Raw genomic sequence first — 26,657 nt, forward strand, 5'->3', positions numbered from 1 at the left:
GGTGTAGCTCAGTCTTGGGGTGAACTGGCAGATCTTCCCTGTGCTGGGATTACAAAGTGTGCTTCCCTGGCTTCAGGATGGTTACTTTTTATATTTATTATTTTTGATGCAAGGTCTTGTTTTACTGCCCAGGCTAGCCTCAAACTTAAGGCCTTCCTGTTGTTGAGACGAAAGGAATGTGACATATTGTTCTTATTTATTATTTATATTTTTGAGACAAGGGTATCACTATCATAGACAAGACGGAGCCTCCTGCCTTTGCTTTCCAAGTGGCAGGATTATAAGACAGTCCCTCTATACCTAGATTGTTCACTGTTAAAAAAGAAAACCAGTGAATCAAAAATTATTACTAAGTAACACACCAACCCCCAAACCCCCCTATTTCCATGGTTTCTGTTCCTTAGCTGTATTAATTTTGTAGAGCCTTTTGGAAAAATGTCAGTATCCAGAACTTTGTATGTCATCAATCAGTTCGGGGTGGGGGTGGGGGGACTTTCCACCAGGGTCTCTAGTTACATGATCTGTGATTAGTAGGCAGATTTGAATTTCTTAAACCCATTTATTCATCTCCAAAACAGTAGTAAAAACCCTGCATGCACTTAACTAAGTAGTTACCTGAAATGCACATAGTAGAGCAGGTTGGATCTTGTCTTGCTTGAATATGCCCAGTTCCTCTGTGTTTGAAATGCTCACTTGGAGACGCAGGCTGGGGCGTCTTAGGAGGCTTCCTTTGCACTTCTGTTGCATGAGCATGTGTTTACTTTGGAGTCTTAGTAGCTAAATTTTGGTAGTTTTTTCCCATAGTTCCCAAAATTTGGCAAAGATTCTTTTGACAGCTTACGCTAGATCAAAATACAAGTTTCTTTTTGATAAATGAAGTAGTTTTTAATTAAGTTCTTGTCTCTTTTTATCTTTTAAATTTGTTAATGTTGTATGGGTGTTTTGCCTTTCTGCACATGTGTATGCCTGCTGTCCTTAGAGTTCAGAAGAGAGTGTGCACCTCCCTGGAGCTACAGTTGGGAATGGTTGGGAACCTCTGTGGGTGCTGGGACCAAACTCAGGTCCTCTAGGAGAGCAGCAAGTCTTCTGAATTTCTGAGCTAGGCCACTGCAGTGTCACTTGCAGTATATGGGTGATGGGGTGTCTCCTTTAGGAAGTTTCTTTTAAGTTGGCTTCCTATCAGAAATGAGCACTTTTATTTGTTCAAGAGCTGTGTGTTAGGATGGGGGCAATATTCGGAAGTTGATGATTACTCCAGTTGATGATCTCCACAGATAGCTGATCTTTCTTTCTCCTATTGGGTATGGTAGTAAACACCTGTGATCCCAGCTTTTGGGAAGCAGAGGAAGAGGCAGAGGCAGAGGCCAGAGGCCAGAGGCCAGAGGCCAGAGGGCAGAGGGCAGAGGGCCGAGGGCAGAGGGCCGAGGGCAGAGGCAGAGGCAGAGGCAGAAGGAAGAGGCAGAGGCAGAGGCAGAAGGAAGAGGCAGAAGGAAGAGGCAGAAGGAAGCAGATATATTTTGGCAGTTCAAGGCTAGCATTGTCTACACAATGAGTTCCAAGCCAGGCAGAGCTGTATAGTGGGTCTCTGTTTCAGAAAAACCAAACCAAATGAAATAATTCTCTTTTATTCTTGTTCTTGGAAATTAAAACATAATGTGGCCAATTTGAAACATCTGAACCTCTAGTTGTCCCTATATTCTGTAATGTGTAAGCTTGGCTGCAGTTTGTTCTAGGTCTTTTAACAGTCTTCTATGGGTTATGATTGAGAAAAGTAGGTGTGAGGGTTTGCTGTGCCTGCAAGCAGCTTAGTCTCCCAGGAAGAGCATCTCACTGGACTTAAGACCAGTTGATTTGATATGTTTGTTTCCTTTTACATTCTTAGGTTGGAAGAGCCCAAGTTCTTGTGGTCGTGTATACATTTTTAATTTGACTACCATCCTATGGCCTCAACACACACTTTCTCTGTTCCACTTTTAGTTTGCTGTATTCTTTGTAGTGGGTCTCACTAATAGTGCTAGTTCATATTACATGATTCAGATTACATGGTTCTTAATTGCAAATGGTTTTTAGACTTGTTCCTGTGAGGCCTTTTTTTTTTTTTTTTTTTTTACTGCATGACTGTTGAGTTCCTTTGGAGTATTAAAAGACTTGCTCTGCGTCCTGGGCAGAGTGCATACTCACATGCCAATTTCCCAAGGGTTGGGTTCACCTTACTCTTCTGTCTTCTTGGCAAGCACCTTCTATTATTTAGATGCCCTTTTTTTTGTTTTTCAAGGTTGGTGTTAAACTCGTCACTGTCCTGCCTTATTCTGTTTTCTTTATATCATGTCTGTTTTCTTTATATTCTTTAGCAAGGTTTTATACTAGACCTCAAGTAAGCAGAAGCAGCTAAATACCAGAGATGGATAGATACAGGAAAGTCTTTGGTTTAAAGAAAGACTGATAGGTAGAAACCAGTAACAGGGCTTTCTAAGCTAGTCTCCATCTAAAAGTACCGGGCATAGCTGACTGAAAAACTGATAGCTCTCCTTCATTAGTTAGCTTCTTTATTTAACCAAGGCCATTTTTATTTACCAGCCTTTGTGTTCATCTCTGTGCAAGGAGTCAAGGACATACACTGCTGATAGAATCTGAACAATGTACATGAAAGTACGTTGTGCATTTCCGTTTCATGAAAGGGTAGATTCTCCTCTCCCAACTTTGACTAATTCAGGTGGAGCAGAACTAGTTGTAGTAGTAACTAGTCAGTAACTCTTGGCAGCTGTTAGGAAGGGCCCCAGGCATCTACCCCTTTTGGGAACAAGACAGTACTGTTTTTCTTGTTCTATGAAGAAAATTAATTTGACTTGGCAGTTCTGCACCAGGCATCTTTGTTATGACCTCTGTAAAGGGAACCCATGGGTTTTGTTTATGGAGGAAACTCAAGCATGTCCCTATCAGGTCTTTCCTATGTCTTTCATGCCCCGTAGCTATCCCATACTATGTTTACTACAGGTGAGAAATGAGCTAAGTCCCTGTGCTGTCCTGGTTAGCCTTTAAAAAACTAAAGGTCTTAGAGATAAAAGCATACCGATAGGTAATGGCTCTTTTAAGCCTTGTAAGATCTCAAGGAACAAAAGAACACTTCCCGTATCAACTAATGACTAAAAACTAAGTCTTAAACAGAACAGATTACTTAATTGGGTGGTAAGTTCAACACTGAAAAAAAAAATTCAGGGACTGTTTTCTTAGTTATGTTCTAAAGACTTGAAGCATTTCATGTAGGTTGGTGGCGGAGCTCAAAGGAAGACTAAGCTCAGCCAAACCCAACCATACCTAACTGGACAAGCCCAAGTGTTGGGGGCTGGTGCTCCCTCCCATTTCAAAATACATTTATACTCAATATCAGCACCGTGCGTTAAGCTGTTAGAATTCAGAGCTTTCATGATTGACAGCCCTTGAATCAGAAACAAACTCTTTTGCTAGTTCTGGTGCATGCCAAAGCTTGGGAACCTTTGGTGTAAAACTTACTGTGGACTTAGGCTTGGTAGTGACAGAATCAGGAACAAAATAGAATGGGAGCAGCATTTACTCTTCCAGAAAAGGTGGCTTGAAAATTATACTCATTGTTTCCATTTACATTTGCTACCAGAGTTAAACTAGAAATAGATGGTATATAAATCAGAAAGAATGACAAAAACACAAGTTTAAGTTGACCTTAAATATATCTTCTAGTATAGTATCTAAAGCACACACATTCTGTGTTTCAGAAAATGACTTTGGAATTTGTCTTTTTGAGATTGTTTAGGTTAAGAATTCTTATAGAAAAACATTATTTTGTTTTGCTTTTGATCACAGAGAAAAATGGAAGCAGGACCCCTCAGAAGACGATCAGGAACAGGGAAGCAGTGCAGAGAGTGAGGCAGAGCAAAAGAAAGTAAAAGCTAGAAGACCCATCCCTAGAAGGTATGCTGCTTGCCTGCCCAGTCTCTGCTTCTAGCTGAGCTTACTGTGGATCTCAGGGAAGGAGGAAATCACTGGAGCCAGAGCCCTAGGTCAAGACAATTTGTGCTGCTTAGGATTTGGATGTCTGCTTTCCTTGTGCCAGCCTGAAACTTTACCAAGTGTCTAAGTGACTGGGCTGCTGAGATCACTTTCGAGTGCATGGATGCAGTTCTGACTGGACATACATTTTTCCTCTTTATGTATTGATTGTTGACGTGACTAATTACACAAACTAATGGATTTCCTCATTGCATTATCATGTATGTGTATCATGGGCTCTGATCATTGGTCTTTGCTCTTTTGCTTTTCTGTGACAGTCTAGGGTGTGTGGTATATGCAGCTATATTTTCTGCTTTTTGTGTGTCCAGGTTATACATTCTTTTGGGGAGAACTAATTCTTTGCTTGATTTTTTTTTTTAAATTTATTTATTATGCATACAGTATTCTGCCTGCATGTATACCTGCAGGCTAGAAGAGGGTACCAGATCTCATTATAGATAGTTGTGAGTTACCATTTGGGTGCTAGAAATTGAACTCAGAACCTCTGGACGAGCAGCCAGTGCTCCGACTCTCTGAACCATCTCTTCAGCCCTCTTGCTTGTTTTATTTATTTACTTTTTTTTTTTTTTTTTTCCTTTTCTTTTTTCCGGAGCTGGGGACCAACCAGGGCCTTGTGCTTGCCTAGGCAAGCGCTCTACCACTGAGCTAAATCCCCCAACCCCTTGCTTTTTGGCTTTTTGAGGCAGGGTTTCTTCTATTTAGTCCTGGCTGTCCTGGGACTTTATGTAGACCAGACTGGCATTGAACTCAGATCTCCTTGCCTCTGCTACCTGAGTGTTGGATTCAAGGCATGTACCACCATTCCTGTTGAGAACTGACTTTTAAGTATGACTGTGAAAATACTCTTCTTTCTGATCAAAACTATATTTAGAGTTTATTATCCTATATGCAGAATGTCCAGAACACTAGGCGAACAGTTAATTATATAGACATGGGCATAGGCTGAGAAGGCAACAGGTTTGGTAATTTTTGATCAAACATGGCAAATGATGATAACATAAGAAGGCAGAAGAAATTTACCATGATACTTGAGCAATTCAGAAGTGAAAGTAGTATTCAGACATTGTTCTGAAACATTAGAAATATAGCCATTAGGTCAGGATGTGATCTTGAAGCAGTTAGATGTGAGCTATTGTTACTCACCTTCCCAGGGATGGGTAGATTGTAAAAGCAGTTTTAGATTCTAAAAGCACTGTGTGTGTAGCCCTGTCCTTTCTAGAGCAATCTATATAGATCATGTTAGCCACAAAGTCAAGACTTCCAAAAAATTTAACTTCTTATTTTTGCTTTTGATGTGTGTGTGTGTGTGTGGGGGGGGGATTTGGGTGGGTGGGGGGACATTTGTGTCCATGGGTGCATGTGAGTGTGTGTGCTGTATGTGTGTATGTCGATTGACTAGAGGTCAACTTAGGAGCTATCCCTCTTTGTTTTTGAGGCAGAATCTCTCCCTAGACCCTGGCTCAGTGATTAGTTGAGCCCAGCCCCAGTCCAGTCCCAGCCTAGCCCTGAATGTTTTCCTGTCGCTGCCTCTCTAGTGCTGAGATTATAAGTGCACCTACTGTGCCTGGCTTCATCTGTAGACTGTAGGAATGGAACTCAGCTCATCATGCTTGTGTGGCAACACTTTACAGACAGAACCATCTCCCCAGTCTACCAAATATACCTTCTCTCAGTGTTCAACACCCCCCCCCCCGCCAGCCCTACTTTTTAAATGGCCTGAAGGCTGATAGTTTTTAATGGATGGACATTTATCATGTATACTTTGAGAATAGTACAAAATTTGAATCCTAATTATGTGAAACATTATTCTGTCCAGAAGAATTCTATCACCAAAGCATACTGTGTCTTTGTTTTGAATTTTGTCCATAAAAATGTTATGACAAATATGTGTCTTCTATTTGCATAAGTACTTAGACAGTGGCCCAGATTTGTTGTCTGGTCAATAAAATCTAAGATATTTCCTCTCTAGCCATTTACAGAAAAATTTGCCAACCCCTGGTCTAGTCCCCTTCCAGGGAAAGCCTGTGTTTTCTTTCCCCACTGAGTTTAAGCTCTCAAGATTTAAGTGTCATGCTAGATATGTGCCCATTATTTACTGAGTCCTGTTTTTTTGTCTTAGGGTTTCATTAGGTAGGAGAAGCACATCACTGTGATTGTACCTTACCTTTTCCCCCTGGTTTTTCTGAGAGTATTATGTAGTGGAAGGTGACTTTGAACTCCTAAACACGATCATGATTACCTCACGAATTCTAAAATTCCAGGTCTGATCCTATGCCTGCCTCCCTTTAGTAAATTATTTGTATTTGCCACTGCCCTAGGGGTGCCATTATGTACATTTGAAGTAGTTACCAAGTGACAGGATAAAAGCTTTGCCATTTTTTTTCCCTCTGTTCATTTTAGAACAGTGCCCAAACCTCAAGTTAAAAAGCAACCTAAGATTCAGCGTGGAAAGAGGAAAAAACAAGAGTCTTCAGATGATGATGACGACGATGATGAAGCTCCCAAAAGGCAGACTCGACGAAGAGCTGCTAAAAATGTGAGGTCAGTTGTGCCTTGGAAGTTCTCCATTGATGGTGATGATGCAGATGTTTAGAGCTTGGTTCTTTCAAGTGTCAGATGATGTGATGGACAGGTAAGAACATCAGCCTGAGGGTGGCGCACACCTTAGATCTCAGCACTTGGGAGGCAGAGGCAGGTGGATCTCTGTGAGTTTGATGCTAGCCTGGTCTATATAGCTTGTTCCAGAAAGGCCAGAGCTGTACAGTGAGACCTTGTCTCAAAAAACCAAAAATAACATAAGTTAAAGCTGCTTTCAGAATGTAGCCATCCATGGGGAAAATGGGTGTTAGCCCAGTGGAGAGCGAGAGTACCACAGCGCACTTTCAACTGCCTCAAGGTTATATCCTGTCCTACTGACCATCTTTCTAATGTTTGAGGAACAATGTTTGGATTGTATTTTCACTTCTGAATTACTCTTGAGTCTCATTGTATCTTTTGACATTTGGATATAATCATACTATTAAACATTAGTAACAGCATATGAGGCATTAGTTGGTGGTGAAAAAAGGTATAGATATATTGAGCTAATTGTTTTGTTTAATCTAGAGAATGTGAAGTACATTTACTCTCAGAGCATATACATGCTCCCTTAGGCCTTCTTAGAGATGTGAAGCTGAGTCCTAGAGATACTAATTACTTGCCCGATGCTTTCAATTGATAGTTAAATATAGAACTAGGGTTTTAATGTGCTGGTATTTAGCTTACCTCATTTTCTTACTATGTTATATCTAGAATTATGTTTTTCTATAATTATTTTGTTGTGTTGGAGACTAAACCCGGGATCTTGCTTATTTGAGGCAAATGCGAGTGAGCAGTGCCTCTTGTATTTATTGTTCATGTGTCGTAAAGGTTTTTTGTTTGTTTGTTTGCTTTCTTTCTATGTTTTTGAGGTAGTTCAGGCTAGTCTGGAACTATGTCATCAAGGCTATCCTGAAATTTACTGTATAGCTTAGACCAGCCTTAGGCTGTTTCTCTGCCTTCATTTCTGGGATCGTCATGGTCAAATACATTTTATATTTATAATTCATAGGTGTGACTGAAAATTCTCAACTCTTTGGGCTAATTTAAATTAAGTTCATTTTCTTGTTATTGGGAGATAAAATTGCATGATTGAAGGAAACATTGATCTTCAGGAATATTTTCCTTTTGTCTGAAATAATAGCAATTTTCCTTTTATGAACTTTCTTTTTTGTTATAATTTACATAGTAGTTACTCTATACTAAGTAAAGATTATTCTTGTAGCTTCCTATATCTAGCTTATTCATATAGTGTGAGCTACTCGTGAGTTTATCTGTGGGCATGCGTCAGGGCTTGAGATGGGGTGCAAATAGGTATTGAGTCCGCTGACTCAATCTGTAAATACCTTGTTAGAGTCAAAGTGTGTGGTTCCTATTACAGTGCTACTCTGTAGAGATGCTTAGCGCTGAAGGTGCAGTCTCTTACTCATGCAGCATTATTTCTCACACAGTTACAAAGAAGATGATGACTTTGAGACTGATTCAGATGATCTCATTGAAATGACTGGAGAAGGAGTTGATGAACAGCAAGATAATAGTGAAACTATTGAAAAGGTCTTAGATTCAAGACTGGGAAAGAAAGGAGGTTTGTGTCTTTGGGGAGCAAATTACTCAACTTTGGATTTTTGAGACAGGGTCTCTGGTAGCCGTGACTGGCCTCTAACTTGATATAGACAAGGATGACCTTGAACTCCTAATCTTCCTGTCTCTACCTCCCAAGTTCTGGGATTACAGTTGTGCACCACCATTTTCAGTATGAGTGGTGCTGGGGAGTTGAGTCAGCCCTGGGTGATGCTTGCCAAGCACTGTACCAACTGGTTGCATCTGTAGCCCACAAATTTGTGCATGTATATATATATATTCAAAAATCCAATATTTTACATATTCCTCAATATGATAAACTTAGTCCACACTAGCATTTTGAATTGTAGAAATTATCCTGACTTATTTCAGAGCTAGAGACAGAAGAATGTTTTCAGTGTCTAAATTTTAATTTAGTTAAATAGTATATACTATATTGATAAAGCACAAGTACTTGCTCATTAACATAGAGCAAATCTGCGTTTAGTTGTTTGGTTTTGAATAAATACCTTGTAAAATTACCAGACTCATCACAGACATATTTGGGTCATAGTGAAAGTTTTGAAAAAATCCTATTGCTTAAGTTGTTCTAAAATATCTGTTTCATAAGGAGGGTTGGGAATATAGGTCAGTGACAGCACTTGCCTAGTTCAGTCCTCAGACTGCAAGAAGATAAAAGCAAGCATAATGGTCCTTTTCCTGCTCCACCCCATTTGTTTTTGAAATTCAGTCTTGAATATATGTAGAGTTGACTAGGAACCTGGTACCTTGCCCAACTAACCATGTCCCCGACTCCCAGTTTGTTATTTGAGGGTAAGATAGTTAACAGCTTTGGGAGGGTAAGAACAGGGTATTTTGATTTCTTACTCTATTCTTAGAGGAAGAGATTTGCCTTTTGAGTCAGTCAGGACTAAGAAAAGGGCGCTGCTGTTTTGTTGTTTGTTGTTTGGGTAGAGGACTGTGTGTCCACCTGCAAGTTTGCACATGCTTTAAGGAAAATAGTATTACCTTCAGATATTTAAAAGGACTGAGTCCATCCTGTGTTGTAATTGACTTATTGTAATAAGTGTAATTGTACAGTAAGTTGACTGCTTATTGTAAGTAAAAACATTTGGTATATTGAAGAAGAGATTCTTCCTGGCAGTTGCATAATTGGGAATCTTTCATTGCCTGGTTTCTTAACATTTTCTTCAAAGTTGACTTGGATCCTTTTGCAGCCACTGGAGCGTCTACCACTGTGTATGCTGTTGAAGCTAATGGAGATCCTAGCGGTGACTTTGACACGGAGAGGGAAGAAGGTGAAATCCAATACCTTATCAAGTGGAAGGGCTGGTCGTATATTCACAGCACGTGGGAGAGTGAAGAATCCTTACAACAACAGAAAGTAAAGGGCCTAAAAAAACTGGAGAATTTCAAGAAGAAAGAGGACGAGATTAAGCAATGGTGTGTTGCCTGCTGCAGATTAAGCGGTGTTTCCAATCGAAGGGAAGGGAGGTTTTAAATGTGTGGAGAACACAGCTATCTAGGATTGCAAATTTTGCCTTGATCAATCTGATCAAGGAACACTGACTAGTCTATGGTTCTGTTTTTAGTTGGAGATGTTTTCATATACAGCTACTAAAATTTCAGATTTAATAAGACCATCTAGCTCACTGAACATTTCCTATATTTTCTTTCTTTAGTATGTTTGATCTTGACAATAAGATTGTGAGTTTTTTTCTTTTTCTTTTTTACCTGATTTGTAGATGGGCAAAGTGAGTCAGAGAGAGAGTAACTGTAAGTGAATCAGTGACTTGAACTTAGATAGACAAATATAGAGCCAATCTCAAGAACATTTTGTTATTTTCTTTTAAAGATTTATTTATTCTGTGTATGTGAGTACACTGTTGCTTTCTTCAGACACAGCAGATGAGGACATCGGATTTCATTGCAGATGGTTGTGAGCCACCATTGGTTGCTGGGATTTGAACTCAGGACCTCGGGAAGAGCAGTCAGTGCTCTTAACCACTGAGCCATCTCTCCAGCCCCATTTTTGTTATTTTCTTTGATTAGACTGGGATTGAGACTTATGTGAAATTTAATAATCTAGAACCCTCTGAATTCTGATATGCTTGAAATTATTCTTGGTTTTAATATAATTTGCAGAAATGACGATTACCAGAGAGACACATAGACTTATATAATTTTACATTTGTACTTAGAATGTTTGCTCTCATTCCTATGTAGAGATCTCAAATTCTAACTGGTATATGCTATTTTTGATCTTCTGTCTAGGTTAGGGAAAGTTTCTCCTGAAGATGTTGAATATTTCAATTGCCAACAGGAGCTGGCATCAGAGTTGAATAAACAGTATCAGATAGTAGAAAGAATAATAGGTAAGTCCATGAAAACTTACTGTAGTTCTATGTAAACTTGGAGAAAATGACCTTTGGCTTTAAGAGAATATAAATTTATAAAATGAGTTTGCAGTTTTACTTTTTGTGACTAAACAAAGGCCTGCATTTATTTTGAAGGGAGAGCTAGTAATTATTGCCTGTGGGTTTGAGTGTGGGGGATGAGAGACAGGAATGTCACGGATGTTGGTTCCAAGGTTTCCTAAGAGAATATGAGTCCCATTCACCGAAATGAAGGGGCCAAGGGAATACCTGATTTTAGAGTTGAAATCAAATGCTTAGGTTGGTAATTGTTGTCACTAAGGGACAAGCATTATTTGAGGGCTGCCACATGTGTTCAGCACAGTCTCCAGGTCTGAGTATTGCTGCAGTAGAAATAGGTGATTGACATGGAATACTAGTTTTGGATTTGTGAGTAGGGCTAGCTGTTATCAGTGAAATGGACAGAGGAAGTAACTGTTGGCAGAACAGGTCTGATGAGGTGGCCTCAGGAGAGAATTAGAGGGGCTTTGTGTCTCGTTCAGTGACATTTTAATTGAGAGGTAACAGTAATAGGATGAGGTGTGGCAGCCATGTAGAACAAGCTTCTTTGTAAACATAAGATAAATGAGCACATACTTGCAGGGAAGCTTTTTAATTTACTTTTTTATGTGTGTGGGTGTTTTGCCTTTATGTATAGCTGTGCATACTTGGTTCATGAGGAGGCCAGAAGAGGGCTTCAAAGCCCCTGCCTGGTACTAGAGTAGCAGACAGTTGCGAGCTGCCATATGGTGGGTTTCTGGGAATTGAACCCGAGTCTTTTGGGAAAGCAGCTAGTGCTCTTAGCCTCTGAGCAACGTCTCTAGCCCCGTGCTTGTACAGTCTGTGTCTTTTCCTTTTAGGCATGTTTCTAACTGTCTGTCTGATTTTGTATTTGCTTAGCTGTGAAAACAAGTAAATCTGCACTGGGCCAAACAGATTTTCCAGGTGAGCAGCGCTTCTGACTTTTAGTAAATGTTCAAAATGAGCATTTTGCATTTTGCGGATTGTTTATACTTTTGACACATGGTAGTCATTGGTTACATTAAAAAAGAAATCACTTTCTACTTACAATTTGACATTGTCTGATACTTTTTTATTCATGATCTAGCTCACAGTCGGAAGCCAGCACCTTCAAATGAGCCTGAATATCTGTGCAAGTGGATGGGACTGCCCTACTCAGAGTGCAGCTGGGAAGACGAAGCCTTGATTGGAAAGAAATTCCAGAGTTGTATCGACAGCTTCCACAGTCGAAACAACTCTAAAACCATTCCCACAAGAGAATGCAAGGTTTGCGGATTGTCGAATTTTGTGATTTTATTTTTTTTATATTTTTATTTATTTATTTTCTGTTTGTTTTGAGACAGGATATCTCTATGATGTTACTCTGCTGTCTGGGAATTCACTATGTAGACCAAGTTGTCCTCGAACTCATGGAGATCCATTTATTTCTGCATCTCCAGTGCTGGAATTAAAGGCATGCACCACCATCCCCAGCCTACTTTTATATTGTTTTTGTGGAAAAGTGTGGTAACCAAAGGGTTAGTTGGGCACATGTGTAGAAATAAAAATACAACAAGAGTCAATGATGATTAAAAGTTACATTAAATATAAATAATTATGGCATGGGCTGTTGAATTTGCCCAGAGAGTAGAGTGTGCCTGCATGTGCAGTCCTTGAGTTTGATTGCTTAGCACCAGACAAAACTGAGCATCACTGGGCATGCCTGTAATCCCAGGCTTCAGGAGGTGGAGGCAGAGGAATCAGAGATTAAAGGTCGTCCTTGGCCGTGTAGTGAGTTCAAGGCCACCCTAGTTTATACATGACTTGTCTCAAAGGAAAAAGAAAGAAAGCGAAAGTAGAGGATGAGAGGCTGGAGAGAGGGTTCAGAGATGACGAATGCTCACTGCTCTTGGAGAAGACCTGAATTAAGTTCACAGCACCTAGGTTGTGGTTTGCAGCTGCCTGTGACTCCTGTTCTCAGAGATTCAGTGCCATCTTCTCACCTGGAACATCCTTATGCATGTGGTCTACTTCAGTAACACACATACAGACACACACACACACACACACACACACACACACACACACACTTTTTTTTTCCTGGTTTCTATAATTTGATACTTTGTAATTAGCTATATTGTGAGAAATATTTGAAACTAGATACTTTAAAACAGACAGGAAAGATGTCTCTGAATTTTAAATTAGAAACTGAATATACAAGCTTTTTATTGTTAGATTGATTGTACAAGTCTTCTCATGGAATTTGCTGAAGTCTAGAAATATGCCTGGTTCCTTGGCCTGTATCTTAGAGAAGTGGAAGGAAGTTCATGTTAATAACATGAACTCCTTCCCGTCTGTGGAAGCCAGCGTGTGACTGCTGCTCAGGATTGCGATGCAGAGGCCATGGTCAGCATAGAACAGAGGTGGAGATGTGGCTCCAGTGGGCCTGGAAGAGGTTTCCTGAGGAAAACAGCCAGTGCTTACATTTCCTCCACCCCTTAGAAACTGTAGTTGTGCTTAATAACGAATGAGACAGTGTCCTGGAGCCTGAGGGGTAGACTTAAGGACAGTTGTTGCTTTTGCAGAAGACTGAGCTTCCGTTCCCAATGCCCACATAGCAGCTCATGACTGTCTAGTCCCAGGGTGCAGTCCCAGGGGACCCGCCACTCTCTTCTGATCACCTCAGGTACTAAGCCCACATGTGCTGCACATACATACATGCCAGCAATACATTCATGTCATACACTTAATAAGACTTCCAGAGTTTGCTGTATTCTTTAGAAAAGGTGACATCAAGGTAACTCTGTCACACAGTAAAGGATGAACAAATTAAGAGCAAATTAATGTTCACAGATTTATGTCAGAAAAAGAATATATTTAAAAATACTTTATTTTAGGATCAACTCTGGGAACAGAATAGGAAGGGTGAGGTAAGGCGACAGTTCATACCTGAACTATGGCTAGTATTGTAGTTTAAGATCAAGCAAAAATGTTCTAAGACTTAGCCTTTGTTAATTTTTGTTTCCCAGGCACTAAAGCAAAGACCACGGTTTGTAGCTTTGAAGAAGCAACCAGCATACTTAGGAGGAGAGAATCTGGAGCTCCGAGACTATCAGCTGGAGGGTCTCAACTGGCTTGCTCACTCCTGGTGCAAGTAGGTAGAGAATATGGTTAGATTTTCTCTGTTGTGTTTGGCTTATTATTATCCTAAGAGCTAAGTGTAGGCAGTTTAGGCTTGGAGGGTTTGAGTGATTCAAGGGAGGCGTGATTCCTCTGTCATTCATTATGTGATACCTCATGTCAGAGCTTCCTTCACTGCTGACAGCAGACTTTTCCCGCACACAGTTTTAAAAACATTTTTATTTAAGTGTATGGGTATTTTCCTGTTTGTATGTCTGTGTACCACTTGTGTACCATGTACCTAAAGAGGCCAGAAGGAGGGCATTGATATCTTGGACCTGCTTGTGAGCTATCGCATGGGTATTGGGAACTAAGAACTTAGACGACATTAAAGAGATTGTATGGGCTAGCTCTTTTATTTTATAATTGGGGTGCTTAGGAGCAAAGATAGCATGAGGTTTGTTCAGAGTTGCACAGTATTTGCTACGTAGTCCTTAATTAGCATGTTTTGTTTGTTTGTTTGAGGTAGTTTCTCAGTGTAGTTCTGGCTTGCCCTAGGACTCAGTATGCTCCCCAAATTGACCTTTAACTAAAAGACATCTGTTTATGATTTTGGTAAATTAAATGCCTTGTTTTTCTAGCTACTATTACTAGCTAATACTATTTCTAGTAGTAAATATTTTTAATACTCTGGTTCACCAGTCAAGCACATATACATGCAAACCAATTCATTAGGCGCAGAAACTTGGCTGCAATACAGTCCCAGTATCGTGAGTCTAGCTGAGAGCAGGAAGGGTTGATCTGCTTTCTCGTAGCTGTGTCTTTCCAGGCACAGGAACAAGAGTACAAACACCTTCAGGTCTATGTGCCTTAAGCTCCACTTGACAAGGATTATCAACCAGCCATAGCTCCTGAAGTGAGTCCAGCTGCCAGCTCTTGCCTTCGCTTGGCTTTGTCTTGTGCTGCTTCTACTTGTAAGCAAGTATACGGACATTTGTGTACCTCCAGAGACATGGTGAACAGCTGCAGTTAAATCCTGCACATGTTTCTGGGTTAAAGGGTCAGAAAAGATAGTGGGAGACATGGCTCAATGGTTGAGAGAGCATTGACTGCTCTTCCAGAGGTCCTGAGTTCAATTCCCAGCAATCACATGGTGGCTCATGACCATGTGTAGTGGCTCCTATGCTGTCTTCTGAAGACAGCTACAGTGTACTCACATACATAAAATAAACAAATCTTAAAAAAAAAAAAAGAGAAAAGAAGGAGAGACCCACCAAGAGCCTTCCAAAACTAGTCTGGGCCAAGAGGGACTTGGGCTTTGAAAACGGGAAGGAGAGCTGGTGTCTACAGGGAAACAGGAGGAGTCCCCTGCCAAAGAGAGCAAGCCGCTGAGGGCTTAAGCTGAACAGATGGCAATGGGGTTTAGCTTGGGAAGGACCCAGATGAACTGCAGTACCCAGGAGAAGCATAAAGTCATAAACAACCAACAAATATCAGAGTTGTGAGGGTCCTTGGCAGCCCCACAGTTCTGGTACTGAGGGAAACTCAAAACCTTGGGCTAAGGTGGACATTGTGGCACTATTTTTATTTATTATTTTTTAAAAAAAAGTTTGCTTACAGTGAATGTGACCTGTGTGTACTTATATACTTGCATGACTGAGAAGAGAGAATCCTACTTCCCTACTCCCTGATGCTGGGGACTGTCTTTAAATAGTTAGGCTTTATGGCACATGGCTTTCCCCTTTAGCCACTCACTGGCCTGTAATATTGTTTACAGACTACATCAGACTAGATCTCTAATTAACTGCCATATAGGCTACTTTGTATTTCCCAAACATAGTTTTCTTTTTTTAAAGATTTATTTATTTATTATATATAAGTACACTGTAGCTGTCTTCAGATACCAGAAGAGGGCATCAGATCTTATTACAGATAGTTGTGACCCACCATGTGGTTGCTGGGATTTGAACTGGGGACCTCTGGAAGAGCAGTCAGTGCTCTTAACCACTCAACCACCTCTCCAGCCACAAAATACTTTTCTAACTGTGGTCATTTTCCTCATTTGTTTTTCTTTTTATATTTGTACAATTAGAAAAAAAAAGGAATGTGAAAATTCCACTTATTTCCTAGTACTGGTCTATGAACACTTGCATCAGTCTTCCAAGATGCTGCTTGCTCAATGGTCAGAATCTTCTACTATTAGCTCTTTACATCAGAGGCAGGAGAATTGCAAATCTCTGATCAACCCAGCCTGCATAGTGAAAATCTGCTTCATAGAACACAAAACAAAAAATGCAAAACCAAAACAATCCTCTTAGAATCCTACACTCTTTCTTGAATGGCCTCATTCAGTTGCAGTGAGGCTAGGAATTTGTTGACTGTGGCATATTTAAAACAGTTCCTCTTTGCCTAGAATGTACAAGGCCTTGGGCTCTGTCTCTAGCTCTACATACAATGCAATACAACCCATCCTTCTACACCCGCATCAGGTAGGTCTATAAAACAGATTGATAAAACAGTATTGATCAGTCAAGAGGAATGCAGCGGAATGCAGTGGAATGGAGAAGGTAATTTGAGCAGAGGCACAGCATTGTTGGACTAGTGTTCAATAGCAAGGCTGATAGCCAGTTTATTCCTTTGTATATTAATGCATCCACGGCTACCTGCCTGTATGCTTCTGTTAGAGGGATAGCCTAGTGAAGACAATATAATTCAGAGCCTTATATGTAAGATGGGAACCTTTGTGTAATCTAAATATTGAATGTACTTACAGATACATTGCCTGGTCTGTTTCTGTCTTCTGCTTTTTTCCATATTTTGGAGGCATGAGTCACTGAAGATGAGGAGAAATTCATTGAAAGTACAAACCGATGCTTTTCTTTGTGGTTATGGTGAACTGTGTATTTTGTGCACATGGTGTTTTTCTCAATATCTAATTACTTTGTATTGTTTTCTTCCTGCAGAAGTAACAGCGTAATCCTTGCTGATGAAATGGGCCTAGGAAAGACCATCCAGACCATATCGTTTCTCTCCTACCTGTTCCACCAGCACCAGCTCTACGGGCCCTTTCTCATAGTTGTCCCCTTATCCACCCTTACCTCATGGCAGAGAGAGTTTGAGATCTGGGCGCCGGAGGTTAACGTCGTGGTTTACATAGGTGACCTGATGAGCAGGAACACGGTGCGTAGAGAGAGTCGAAGTGCTGTGTAATTATGGTAGAGGTGTACTTTGAAGACTGACTTAGGGTTTTACAGATGCATCAGTAAGCTCTTAGACTTGTACTAGAAGACTGTACTGTGTTTCCTCTCCCTCCTAGAGTCTTACTATGTAATGTAGCTCAGGCAGGCCTCTAACTTGTGGCACTCCTCCTGCTTCAGCCTCATGAGAGCTGTGATCAATGGCATGCATTACAATTATTTGATTTTTATGTTTATGATCCCCTTTCCTTATAAGGGAGAGAAATATATTTCTAGGGAATCTTGTTTGGTACTAAATGTTGACTTCAGCATCATAGTAAATTTGTCTTTGTTTAGCAAATGTGTTTTTGAGAAATGAACGACTTTTTCAGTACCCACTGTGTGCTAGTACTTGTGTTAGTGCTGTAACCCTCATGATAGTCTTCCAACTGATGGTGGCAGCTATCTGACATGAAGATAGCTGTCTAGGGCATGTGTATAACCCTTGCTTTTACACAGATAGAATGGCAGGACCGGAGCCTCAGCTCCCCAGACACACATCTGTCTGCTCCTGTAGTTTTGCTCTGTGCCCTTCTATTTTAAGATGGGTTTTGGACATTGGGATTCCACTGGTAGTCTTCAACACTTTGGATAAATGCTGCAAACATATTTCCATAGAACTCAAACTTGTTTTTATTAAATGCTGTCATTCAAACAGTCTGACTTGGGTTAGGGTTGTAGCTCAGTGATTGACCCTAGTATGCTTGAGGCCCTGCATTTGATTGCCAGCTCTGCAGGCAAAACAAAACAAAAAATATCATCTGAATTAAAAACTGTATTAAGTTTTATGGCCCTAATTTTGATTTTGCAAGACTGTAGTAGTTTCTTGTACCATTAATTTGATAGTTATTAAAGGAGAAAACTAACTGGTGTTTTGCTCTGGTGGCAGTCACCTAATACTACTCTTTAGTCTCTGGTGACAGTCACCTACAAGTATTCATTGCTTTCCTTTCTATTCCCTAAGTCAACAAACCATAAGAACTATTAGTAGCCATCGTGTGTACTGAGTTTCTGATCATGTTTTACCACGGATTCATTAATTTTCCAGTTTCTTTAAATTCCTCACTAATTTCTACTTAAATACATTTTCACTTTTTAAAATTCGTTTTTCTTGGGGGATTTGTTTATTGTGATTAGTGGAATTTCTGGCCAGGCTCTTGGTTATAATTTTTACTTCTTACTAAATATGCAAAGAATAATGGAAATTTCATTCTCCAAGAGTCTGGGGAAGCCATACTTTATTTAGTTCAAGTCCCTAAAGGCTTGCTTTTTTTCCTCTTCTGAGACATACTTTCTATATTTCAAGAAACTCATAGAAATCTGCCTCCCTCTACCTCTGCCTCCTAAGTGCTGCAATTAAAGGTGTGTGCCAGGATGCTTGACTTTAATTCCCCAACTTTATTTGCTGATAAATTCTGCACACTTAGATCTTTACAGGAGAGTTTGGTTTATTTGAAGTGACATTAAGTTTCCTGCTGGGTGGTCTGCAGTTTGGCTTTCAGCATTCTAGTTTGGGTTACATTAAGTCTCCATAGAGTGCATGTGCACTTCATTCAGTTCTCAGGAGACTTGTTTGTCTTTTTTACTGCGTCAACTACAAGACTTGTTTTGTTTCAAAAACTTGGAAGTAGAAATTGTCTTAATTATTGTTTTTCTCTTCTTGTAGATAAGAGAATATGAGTGGATTCATTCTCAAACCAAAAGGTTGAAATTCAATGCACTTATAACAACATATGAGATCCTATTAAAAGATAAGGTGTGTAATTAGTAATAAAGATTAAGTCTTGCCTATGTGTATCCAGTTAAATAGTAGGGGCTGTTCTTTTTACTTGTCATGTTACTCTTGGTTTGTTTAAAAGGTGAAGCAAACAAACTTAAAATATTCCTCAAATACTAAAATTGTGAAAACAAAACCTCACTGTTGAATGGGTGGTCAGGGAGCCTTAGTCCAGTTGAATTAAGCAGGATTCAGGAGGAAATGCGTTGGGGCTGCACGGTGGTACTCTACAGTGATTGGAGAGTTCTTTTTAAAGATACCAAGTGGTAAATGTTTCTATTCTACATTCATTTTGGTGGTCCGAGTTTTCTGTGTTGCAAGGTTCGGGTGGTAAAATAGGCAAGAGTCTTGCAAAGACAAAGCAATGTAGAGTTTTGTTTCTGTTTCTGTTCAGCATACCAGTTTTTAGCATCTTGAAGTGACTTGTAGTAGTGGATTGTACAAGAGATTCACTTATAGCTTTAGATGAGCCTGAATCTGGCCATTGGTAGAATGAGCAGAAGAGTCCTAATATGTATTAAATCTGTGAATAAATTTATCTAAGTGTATACCTTTGTGATAGAATTTGAAAAGAAATTATTTAGATATGTAAGCACTTTTGGGTGCCCTTCTGACCTGGTGGCTCATCTGTTCTGTTTTTCATTTTAGACCGTGCTGGGAAGTATTAACTGGGCCTTCCTGGGAGTAGATGAAGCCCATCGGTTGAAGAACGATGACTCTTTGTTGTATAAAACTCTGATTGATTTCAAGTCCAACCATAGGCTACTGATCACGGGCACCCCTCTTCAGAATTCCCTCAAGGAACTTTGGTCCTTGCTGCACTTTATTATGCCGGAGAAGTAAGCTCCTTCCTGTTTGTTTCAAAAGGTGCTAGAATGTCTGATAATGCCAGTTCTCCTACACCCCCCTTTGTTTTGTACTTTCAAGAAAGGGTCTTACTATGTATTTTTGGCTATCCTGTAACTATGTAGACCAGGCTGGTATCAATCTTTGAGAGATCTGCCTGCCTCTGTCGCTCAGATCCTAGCATTAAAGGCTCTACCACCAAGTCTGGGAACTTTCTGATGTTCTTACTAGACTTAGCAAAACTCATAGCATGGCAACATAAAGCATTCATCTAAGGCAGAAGCAGCTGTGTTAAAATCTCATATAATAAAGGGATAGAAGCTTAAGAAATATGCCTATTGGGAGGATTATGTAGCTGCCTACCACAGGTTTGAATTAGTTAAAGCATTTGGGAAGTAGTTTTTAAGACATAATGAGATTCAGGTCGGGTCGTGATGTTCTTGTAATCAATCCCAGCACTTGAGAAGGTAAGGCAGGAGGATTAGCAAGGAATTCAATGCCAGCTACTGAATGTGAGCCCACTGTCAGCTCCATGTAACTCTGCCTCAAAAAGCATAAAATCAAAACAAAGTCTCAAAGCCACACGAATAAAGTGTATGACATAAGCAGTCTGACATGCCTCAGATTCAGTCTATGATAATAGAAGCATCAGTGTTAGTTCTTACTCCAGCCAAGTTGCCTCTGACAGTACTTCCGTTTATCTCTATTAGATAAATTATATAGGACAGATTCATAGTATATATATATTCATCTGGCAGATATAAAATATATATAGTGTTCTCAGTGACAGCTTAGGACAAAGTCTAAATTCATTTGTCTATTTTGGAAGACTTGTAGTGAGCTCGATCCTGGCTCATACTGACTCACACCACTTGTCCCATTACTCATGAGTCAGCTGCCTGACCATCTTCCTGCCTCTTCCACATGCTGAGCCATTCCTCCTCTGTTCATCTGGAATGTTCCTTCTCCTTATATTTACGTGGCACCCACCTCCTTTCTTGTATTTCCCCCAACCCTCTATCTGCTTTGCTGTAGCATATCACAGACTTAGGCTTGTGGAAATACTAGTAATTGTGCTAGCCTCATTCCTCAGTGGTTCACAGTACCTGGCATAATAACTGACACACAGCAAGCAATTACTAATTGTATAATCGACATAATTGTATTTTTCCATAATGTTTTTTGTCATAACGACTAAGGATGTTAAGCATCTTCTCGTTTTCTCTTTGGCTGCTTGAACTTCTTCAGTGAAATACTTATTCAAATCTTTTGCTATTAAGAAAATTAGACTGGGCAGGGCAGGGCAGGGCAGGCATACACCTTTAGTCCCAGCACTCAGGAGGGATTAAAAAGGCAAGCGAGTCTCTGAGTTCAAGGCCATCCTGGTCTACAGAGCGAGCTCAGGACAACCAAGGCTACACAGAGAAACCCTGTCTCAAAGAAGAAAGAAGAAAACTAGATTGCGGGTAGAGAGCTGTCTTAGTGGTTAAGAGCACTTGCTGTTCTTGCAGGGAACCTGGGTTCACTTCCTAAACAGCTCATGGCGGCTCACAACTGTAATCCCCAGCTCTAGGAAATATGAAATCCTTTTAGCCACTGCATGTACTTGGTGCATTAACACACAGACTGGCACACACTTATACACATAAAATAAAATTAAATAGAATTTTATCAGCACTGCTTCAGCTCTTAAAATTTTAATTGTTAAGACTGGAGAGATGGCTTAGTGATTAAAAGCACTGACTGCTCTTCCAGAGGTCCTGAGTTCAATTCTTAGCAACCACATTGTGGCTCACAACTGTCTGTAGTAGGATCTGTTGCCCTCTTCTGGTGTGTCTGAAGACACTGACAGTGTACTCACATACATAAAATTAAAAAAAAATATGTTTGTAAGTTGAACAGTTCATTTCTGTAAAACACTCCTGGGTTCAACTTCACTGCTGCATGTGACTGACTTTTTATTTTCATAACATCTTTTGAAGAGAGTTTTTAACTTTTGGATATAATTTATCAAGTTACTCTTGTGTGATGTGTCTAAAACAGATAGGTCTAACCATGTACCAAGAAGACATTTGTTGTTTTATACATTTTAGCTGTCACATTAGGTGCATATTTTATTTTGCTGCACTGAGTGCATGAAGTGTTAGGACCTTGATTCAGTTTTATTTTTCCTCACTGAGCAATTTGGAAAGTTGTTACAGCGTCATCTGTTGAAGGCAGAAAGGATCTACTTCTGGTCTGTCTGCCACGAATGCTTTTGTCCATTTCTTCTTCGCAGCGTTGTCTTTATTTTTGCTTCATTGTAGTGTTTAACGTGGAAAATAGAAGACTCAGTTTCATTCTTTCTTAAAACATTTTGTCTACTCAGGCTTTAATTTCTACTTTGGGATCAGATCATTAATTTCTGGGGGAGAACCTACTAGAATTTTGTTTGGATTGTGTTGAGTCTTATGTGTCAGTTAAGGGAGAGTTATTAATCTAATAATAACTGAGCTTTCTATTCCATGGTAGGAAGGTTTTTTTTTTTTATTTTTTTATTTATTTTTTTTTATTTAGCTGTGAAGTTTTTCTCAGTAGTGTTTAATGGTTTAATTGTTGGAAATTTTAAACTATTTTTGTTGAATACATTTTTCAAATCTTGGTTGCATTTTTGTTGTTTTGGTAAGGCGCTGGGGATAAAACCCAGAACTGTGTGTGTGCGAGTGTGTGTAAATCTGTGTGTGTTGACCATGTGGGTCAGTACTCTCTGCTGAGCTGATTGTACACCCTCAGCCCTCTTAACACTGTTCATTTCGTCTCGTTTGAATTACGCTAGAGTCTGGAGTTACAGTTAGAGAAAACTACAGCTGAGCTTAGAGACAGTCTGTCTAGTGCTGCAATTGAGTGTGGAGCTATAAGTAGTTTATAGTTACAGCTCAGTATAGACTACAGAGTCTAGAGCAGTGACTCAAGACCACTTTGGGAGGTGAGCAACTCTTTCTCAAGGGTTGCCTAAGACATACATATTTACATTACCATTCATGGCAGTAGCGGGATTATAATTGGGAAGTAACAATGAAACTAGTGTTTGGGCTGGGGGTTTACCACATCATTAGATGTATATTAAAGGGTTGGAGTAGTAGGGCGGTTGAGAACCGCTGGTCTAGAGGTACAGTTGACTACAGAGCTACAGTTAGGATAGAGAGCCACAGTAGAGTCTAGAGATACAGGTAGAGAGCAGAGATACAATTGAGGGTTACATATTTATCATTCATATTCATAATATTGTTTTTGTAACTTTTCTTTTGTTACCAATTTTCTTTGTATTTTTACTTAGAGACCCATATTTCTGCAAGTACAGGCTTTTAAATGTCTTAGTTCTGTGAGTGCCTTTTATGTCTTGTCTAACTTACACTGTAGAAGGTGGTTGAATAGAGTTGGTGGGAGTGAAACATTAGGTACAGTTTTTGGCTTTTTCCTTTTTGCTTAGGTTGAGGCAGTTTCTTGGATATAAATAATTTGGCTGAACCCCTTCCAGTCATTTTAGCTACCTACTCGTGTTTGTCCTTTTCTGCCTAGCATTCAACTTTTAGTGTACTAGTTAATTCCTCTCCTAGTTAATGTTATTATTTTAAAATTATTTATTCGTGGATTCTCTAGCGTTTGTGTATTTCAGCCTAATCTTCAGGTTAATGCTGATTTACTTAAATTCTCCTTAGGTTGTAAACTTAGGGTACTGTGGTAGAATTGTTGGTTGACATAGAATTGTCTTTTAAGAAAACTTCAAAAAGAGAATTTCTTCCTTCCTTTTTCTTCCCCTTTCTTCCCTCCTGCTCTTTTCTTTCTCTTGCCTCACTACAGTGTTTTCTGGGAGTCCCTCTGCACCCTCCATTCAATGCTGTCTCATAGTGCTGGCCTTCTCATCTTTGGCGGTGTCAATATTTTGGGTTGTTTTGGACACTCCCCACCCCCACTCAGGCTGCCCTGGATCATGTTTCTTGTAGCCTGTCTAGAAGCATTCTTGGGTTTTACCCACTACAGGCCAGTTGTCACAACTGAAAATATCTCGTTATTACCAGTGTCTTCCTTGGGGATGGAGGAGTAAACGAAGACTGCATAGCACTGTTCAATGTTGTGGCTGATGTCTTCATCGGTTGCTGCATGTGTGCCCTTTGTCTTCACTGCTGTGCCATCTCTCCAGCCCCATGTGTCCTTTCTCATTGCTGTTCTTTGTCCCATGTCAGTTCACTGGATTCATTTCTCCTTCCCCAAAGACTATAGTCACTATTGAACACATTAGCTCCTTTACACAGTTTTTGGCAGAGTACCTGACAAAAGCAGCTGCAGGCAGGGGTTCTTTTGGCTTATATGTAGTTCTAATACCCAGCCCATCATGGCTGGGAAGACATGGTGGCAGGAGCATGGAGCAGCTGGTCATACCAGGTTTGCAGGACACAGGCAGTGATGGGTGTTTGTGCTCATCTTGTCCTCTCCTGTCAGGTAGCAAGTGTCTACCTGCTGAGCCATCTTGTCTCTTAGAAATTTTAGAATTACATTTTGTTTATTCCCTCTCTTTTATTGAAGATTCAGTGATCGGCAAATTTTGCCTTTCCTGGCAGGACAGATTGAGATTTTTTACCCTACTCTTAGATCAGTTCTTCCCTGTGTATAACTAACATGACAATTTCCTCTGTAGGTTTGAGTTCTGGGAAGATTTTGAAGAAGACCATGGAAAGGGGAGAGAGAATGGCTACCAGAGTCTTCATAAGGTACTAGAGCCTTTTCTTCTTCGAAGAGTCAAAAAAGATGTGGAGAAATCCCTTCCTGCCAAAGTGGAACAGATTCTCAGGGTGGAGATGTCAGCCCTTCAGAAACAGTATTATAAGTAAGTTCCTGCCTGCCAAGAGGCAGGTGATTCTCAAGTAACACCTGCCTTTCTAAAAGTAAAACTGGAACATAGGCTTTGGGTTTTCTTTCCCCCTCCTTTCCTCCCTCCTTCCCTCCCTCCCTCCCTCCCTCCTTCCTTTCTCTAAATTAAGCCGAGAACCTTGTAAATCTTGGCAAGTACTCAGTAGTAAGGCTTTCTGTGTTTTGAATGGCTCTCTACCTGACCTCAGCATGCTAGAGAGCACTGAGCTTTGTCTGTAGACTCAACACAGATTGCAGTTGGAATGCACACTCAATCAGAAGAAAAGGCCTGCCTGCCTGCCTTCCTTCCTTCCTTCCTTCCTTCCTTCCTTCCTTCCTTCCTTCCTCCCTTCCTTCCTTCCTTCCTTCCTTCCTTTTTTTCTATTTTTTTTTCCCCTTAGATAGGGTTTCTCTGTGCAGCACTGACTGTCCTGGAACTTGCTTTGTAGACCAGGCTGGTCTCAAATTCATAGAGATCCATTTGCTTCTGCCTTCTGGATTGCTGGGATTAAATCATGTGCCACCACTGCCCAGCTAGGAAGTTTTTTCTCCATTTAAGTAAGAGTTTACTCAGTACTTTCAGTTAATGTTAAATGATCTGAAGTTTGTCAATCAAAACTATTTCATGCTCGTGTGTGTGTGTGTGTGTGTGTGTGTGTGTGTGTGTCTCAGAGGTTTGCCTGCATCCATGAATGTTGTTGCATGCCTGTTGTCTGCAGGAATTAGGATGGTGTGTTAGATCTCCTGGAACTGGATTTAAGGATGGTCATTGAATATTGGGAACAATTGCTAGGTCATCTGCAAGATCAGCTAATGCTCTTACCTACCAAGCCAACTCTCTAGCCCTTAGTTTTTAATGCTAATACTCTTAACACTGATCAGTAAACAATTTTTTTTTTTGTTGTCCATTCATTAAATCTTCCTTGAAGTTTTATTTTTAATGTTAGACATAATGAAGATGAATGGAGCATATCCTTTCCAGAAGCCTTATGTGGCTAGAAACAAGTCATTATGCACAGTCATTGAATCCAGGCATGTGCAAGGAGCGCTGAGGAGAGGCCGCACTCACCTCTGGGACAGAGTGAACACTCCTTCCTTTCTAGTCCTCCAAGTGGCACAGACAAGTCACAGTTTTTGGCTTAACTTATTGTGCAGAAATTCAGAAATAGTGAGTCAGGTATAGAGGGCAGCATCGAATGTGCTTGTTACGGGCATTCACATTTAATTTTCATGAAGTAGGGTGCATTTCTGCATGTATATGTGCGTGTATCTGAATATCAAACCCAGGGCCTCACACGTGCTGGGCAGACACTGCTGGACTATATGTAGCCCCAAGCCCCATCTGTCCTTTAGAAATATTACTATGGGGAGTTTCAGATATAAACAAAATTAGTATGGTAACGTCTCATCTCATAACCTAGCTTCAGGCCTTTATTAGTTCAACCATATATTTTCTTGTATCCCTGTTTTAGTGTATGTCTCTGAAAGAAAGAGACTTTTACTTAAATAATTTATTTTTTATTTTTATTTTTATTTTATTTCTTGTACATTCATGTTTTGCCTGCATAAGTGTCTATGTGACCTTGTTGGAGCCCCTGAAGCTAGAATCACAGGCAGTTATGAGCTTCCATGTGGGAAGAACCCTGCTCTTCTGGAAGAGCAGCCACTGCTCTTAACCTCTGAGCCATCTCTTCACTGAGAAAGCCTGCTTATTCTTCAAAACTTTGCCCTGTTCTCATGCCTAAAAGTAGTTAATGATTTCTTAACCATTTAATAATGTCCACAGAGTATGTATATTCCTAAGTTGGTGCACATAAACATACGCATACACAGAAACACTCAGGATGTTTTGTTTGTTCAGGATCTCTGTAGCTCTTTATTTAGTATGGTTTGGTGTTTCGCTCTTTCCTGTATTCTTTAAACAACACCTGCCTTTGTCAATGTCTATCTTTTTAAGATGGAGTCTTGTGTATAGCTCAAGTTGGGCTCAAACCGATGCTCCTTTATACCTTAGTCTCCTTAGTGCTGTGTATTCAGTACATTCTCACCTTTTAAATTGTGTATGTATGCATGTCTCTGTGTTTATTATGCACATACACTTCATATTTTTAGTGCCCCTGCATTTGACTAGGTTCTGCATAAGATCTGGTATGGAATTTTCCTTTTGGGGCATCA

General features: G+C 40.1%; 1 protein-coding gene across 1 annotated transcript in view; it reads left to right on the top strand.

The window, feature by feature from the left end:
* Chd2 (chromodomain helicase DNA binding protein 2) overlaps positions 1–26,657 on the top strand; it is a 112,270-nt gene that overhangs the window by 29,995 nt on the left and 55,618 nt on the right. Inside the window, exons 6-17 of the mRNA XM_032893412.1 lie at positions 3,838–3,945; positions 6,445–6,585; positions 8,073–8,206; positions 9,420–9,645; positions 10,477–10,577; positions 11,517–11,561; positions 11,725–11,903; positions 13,646–13,770; positions 16,700–16,916; positions 18,639–18,728; positions 19,398–19,588; positions 24,271–24,459. Of these exons, the coding sequence (XP_032749303.1) occupies positions 3,838–3,945; positions 6,445–6,585; positions 8,073–8,206; positions 9,420–9,645; positions 10,477–10,577; positions 11,517–11,561; positions 11,725–11,903; positions 13,646–13,770; positions 16,700–16,916; positions 18,639–18,728; positions 19,398–19,588; positions 24,271–24,459 (1,746 nt within the window). The remainder of the gene's footprint in view (positions 1–3,837; positions 3,946–6,444; positions 6,586–8,072; positions 8,207–9,419; positions 9,646–10,476; positions 10,578–11,516; positions 11,562–11,724; positions 11,904–13,645; positions 13,771–16,699; positions 16,917–18,638; positions 18,729–19,397; positions 19,589–24,270; positions 24,460–26,657) is intronic.

Source organism: Rattus rattus, chromosome 2 (genome assembly GCF_011064425.1).
Source record: "Rattus rattus isolate New Zealand chromosome 2, Rrattus_CSIRO_v1, whole genome shotgun sequence".
In the NCBI taxonomy this organism is placed as follows: domain Eukaryota; kingdom Metazoa; phylum Chordata; class Mammalia; order Rodentia; family Muridae; genus Rattus; species Rattus rattus.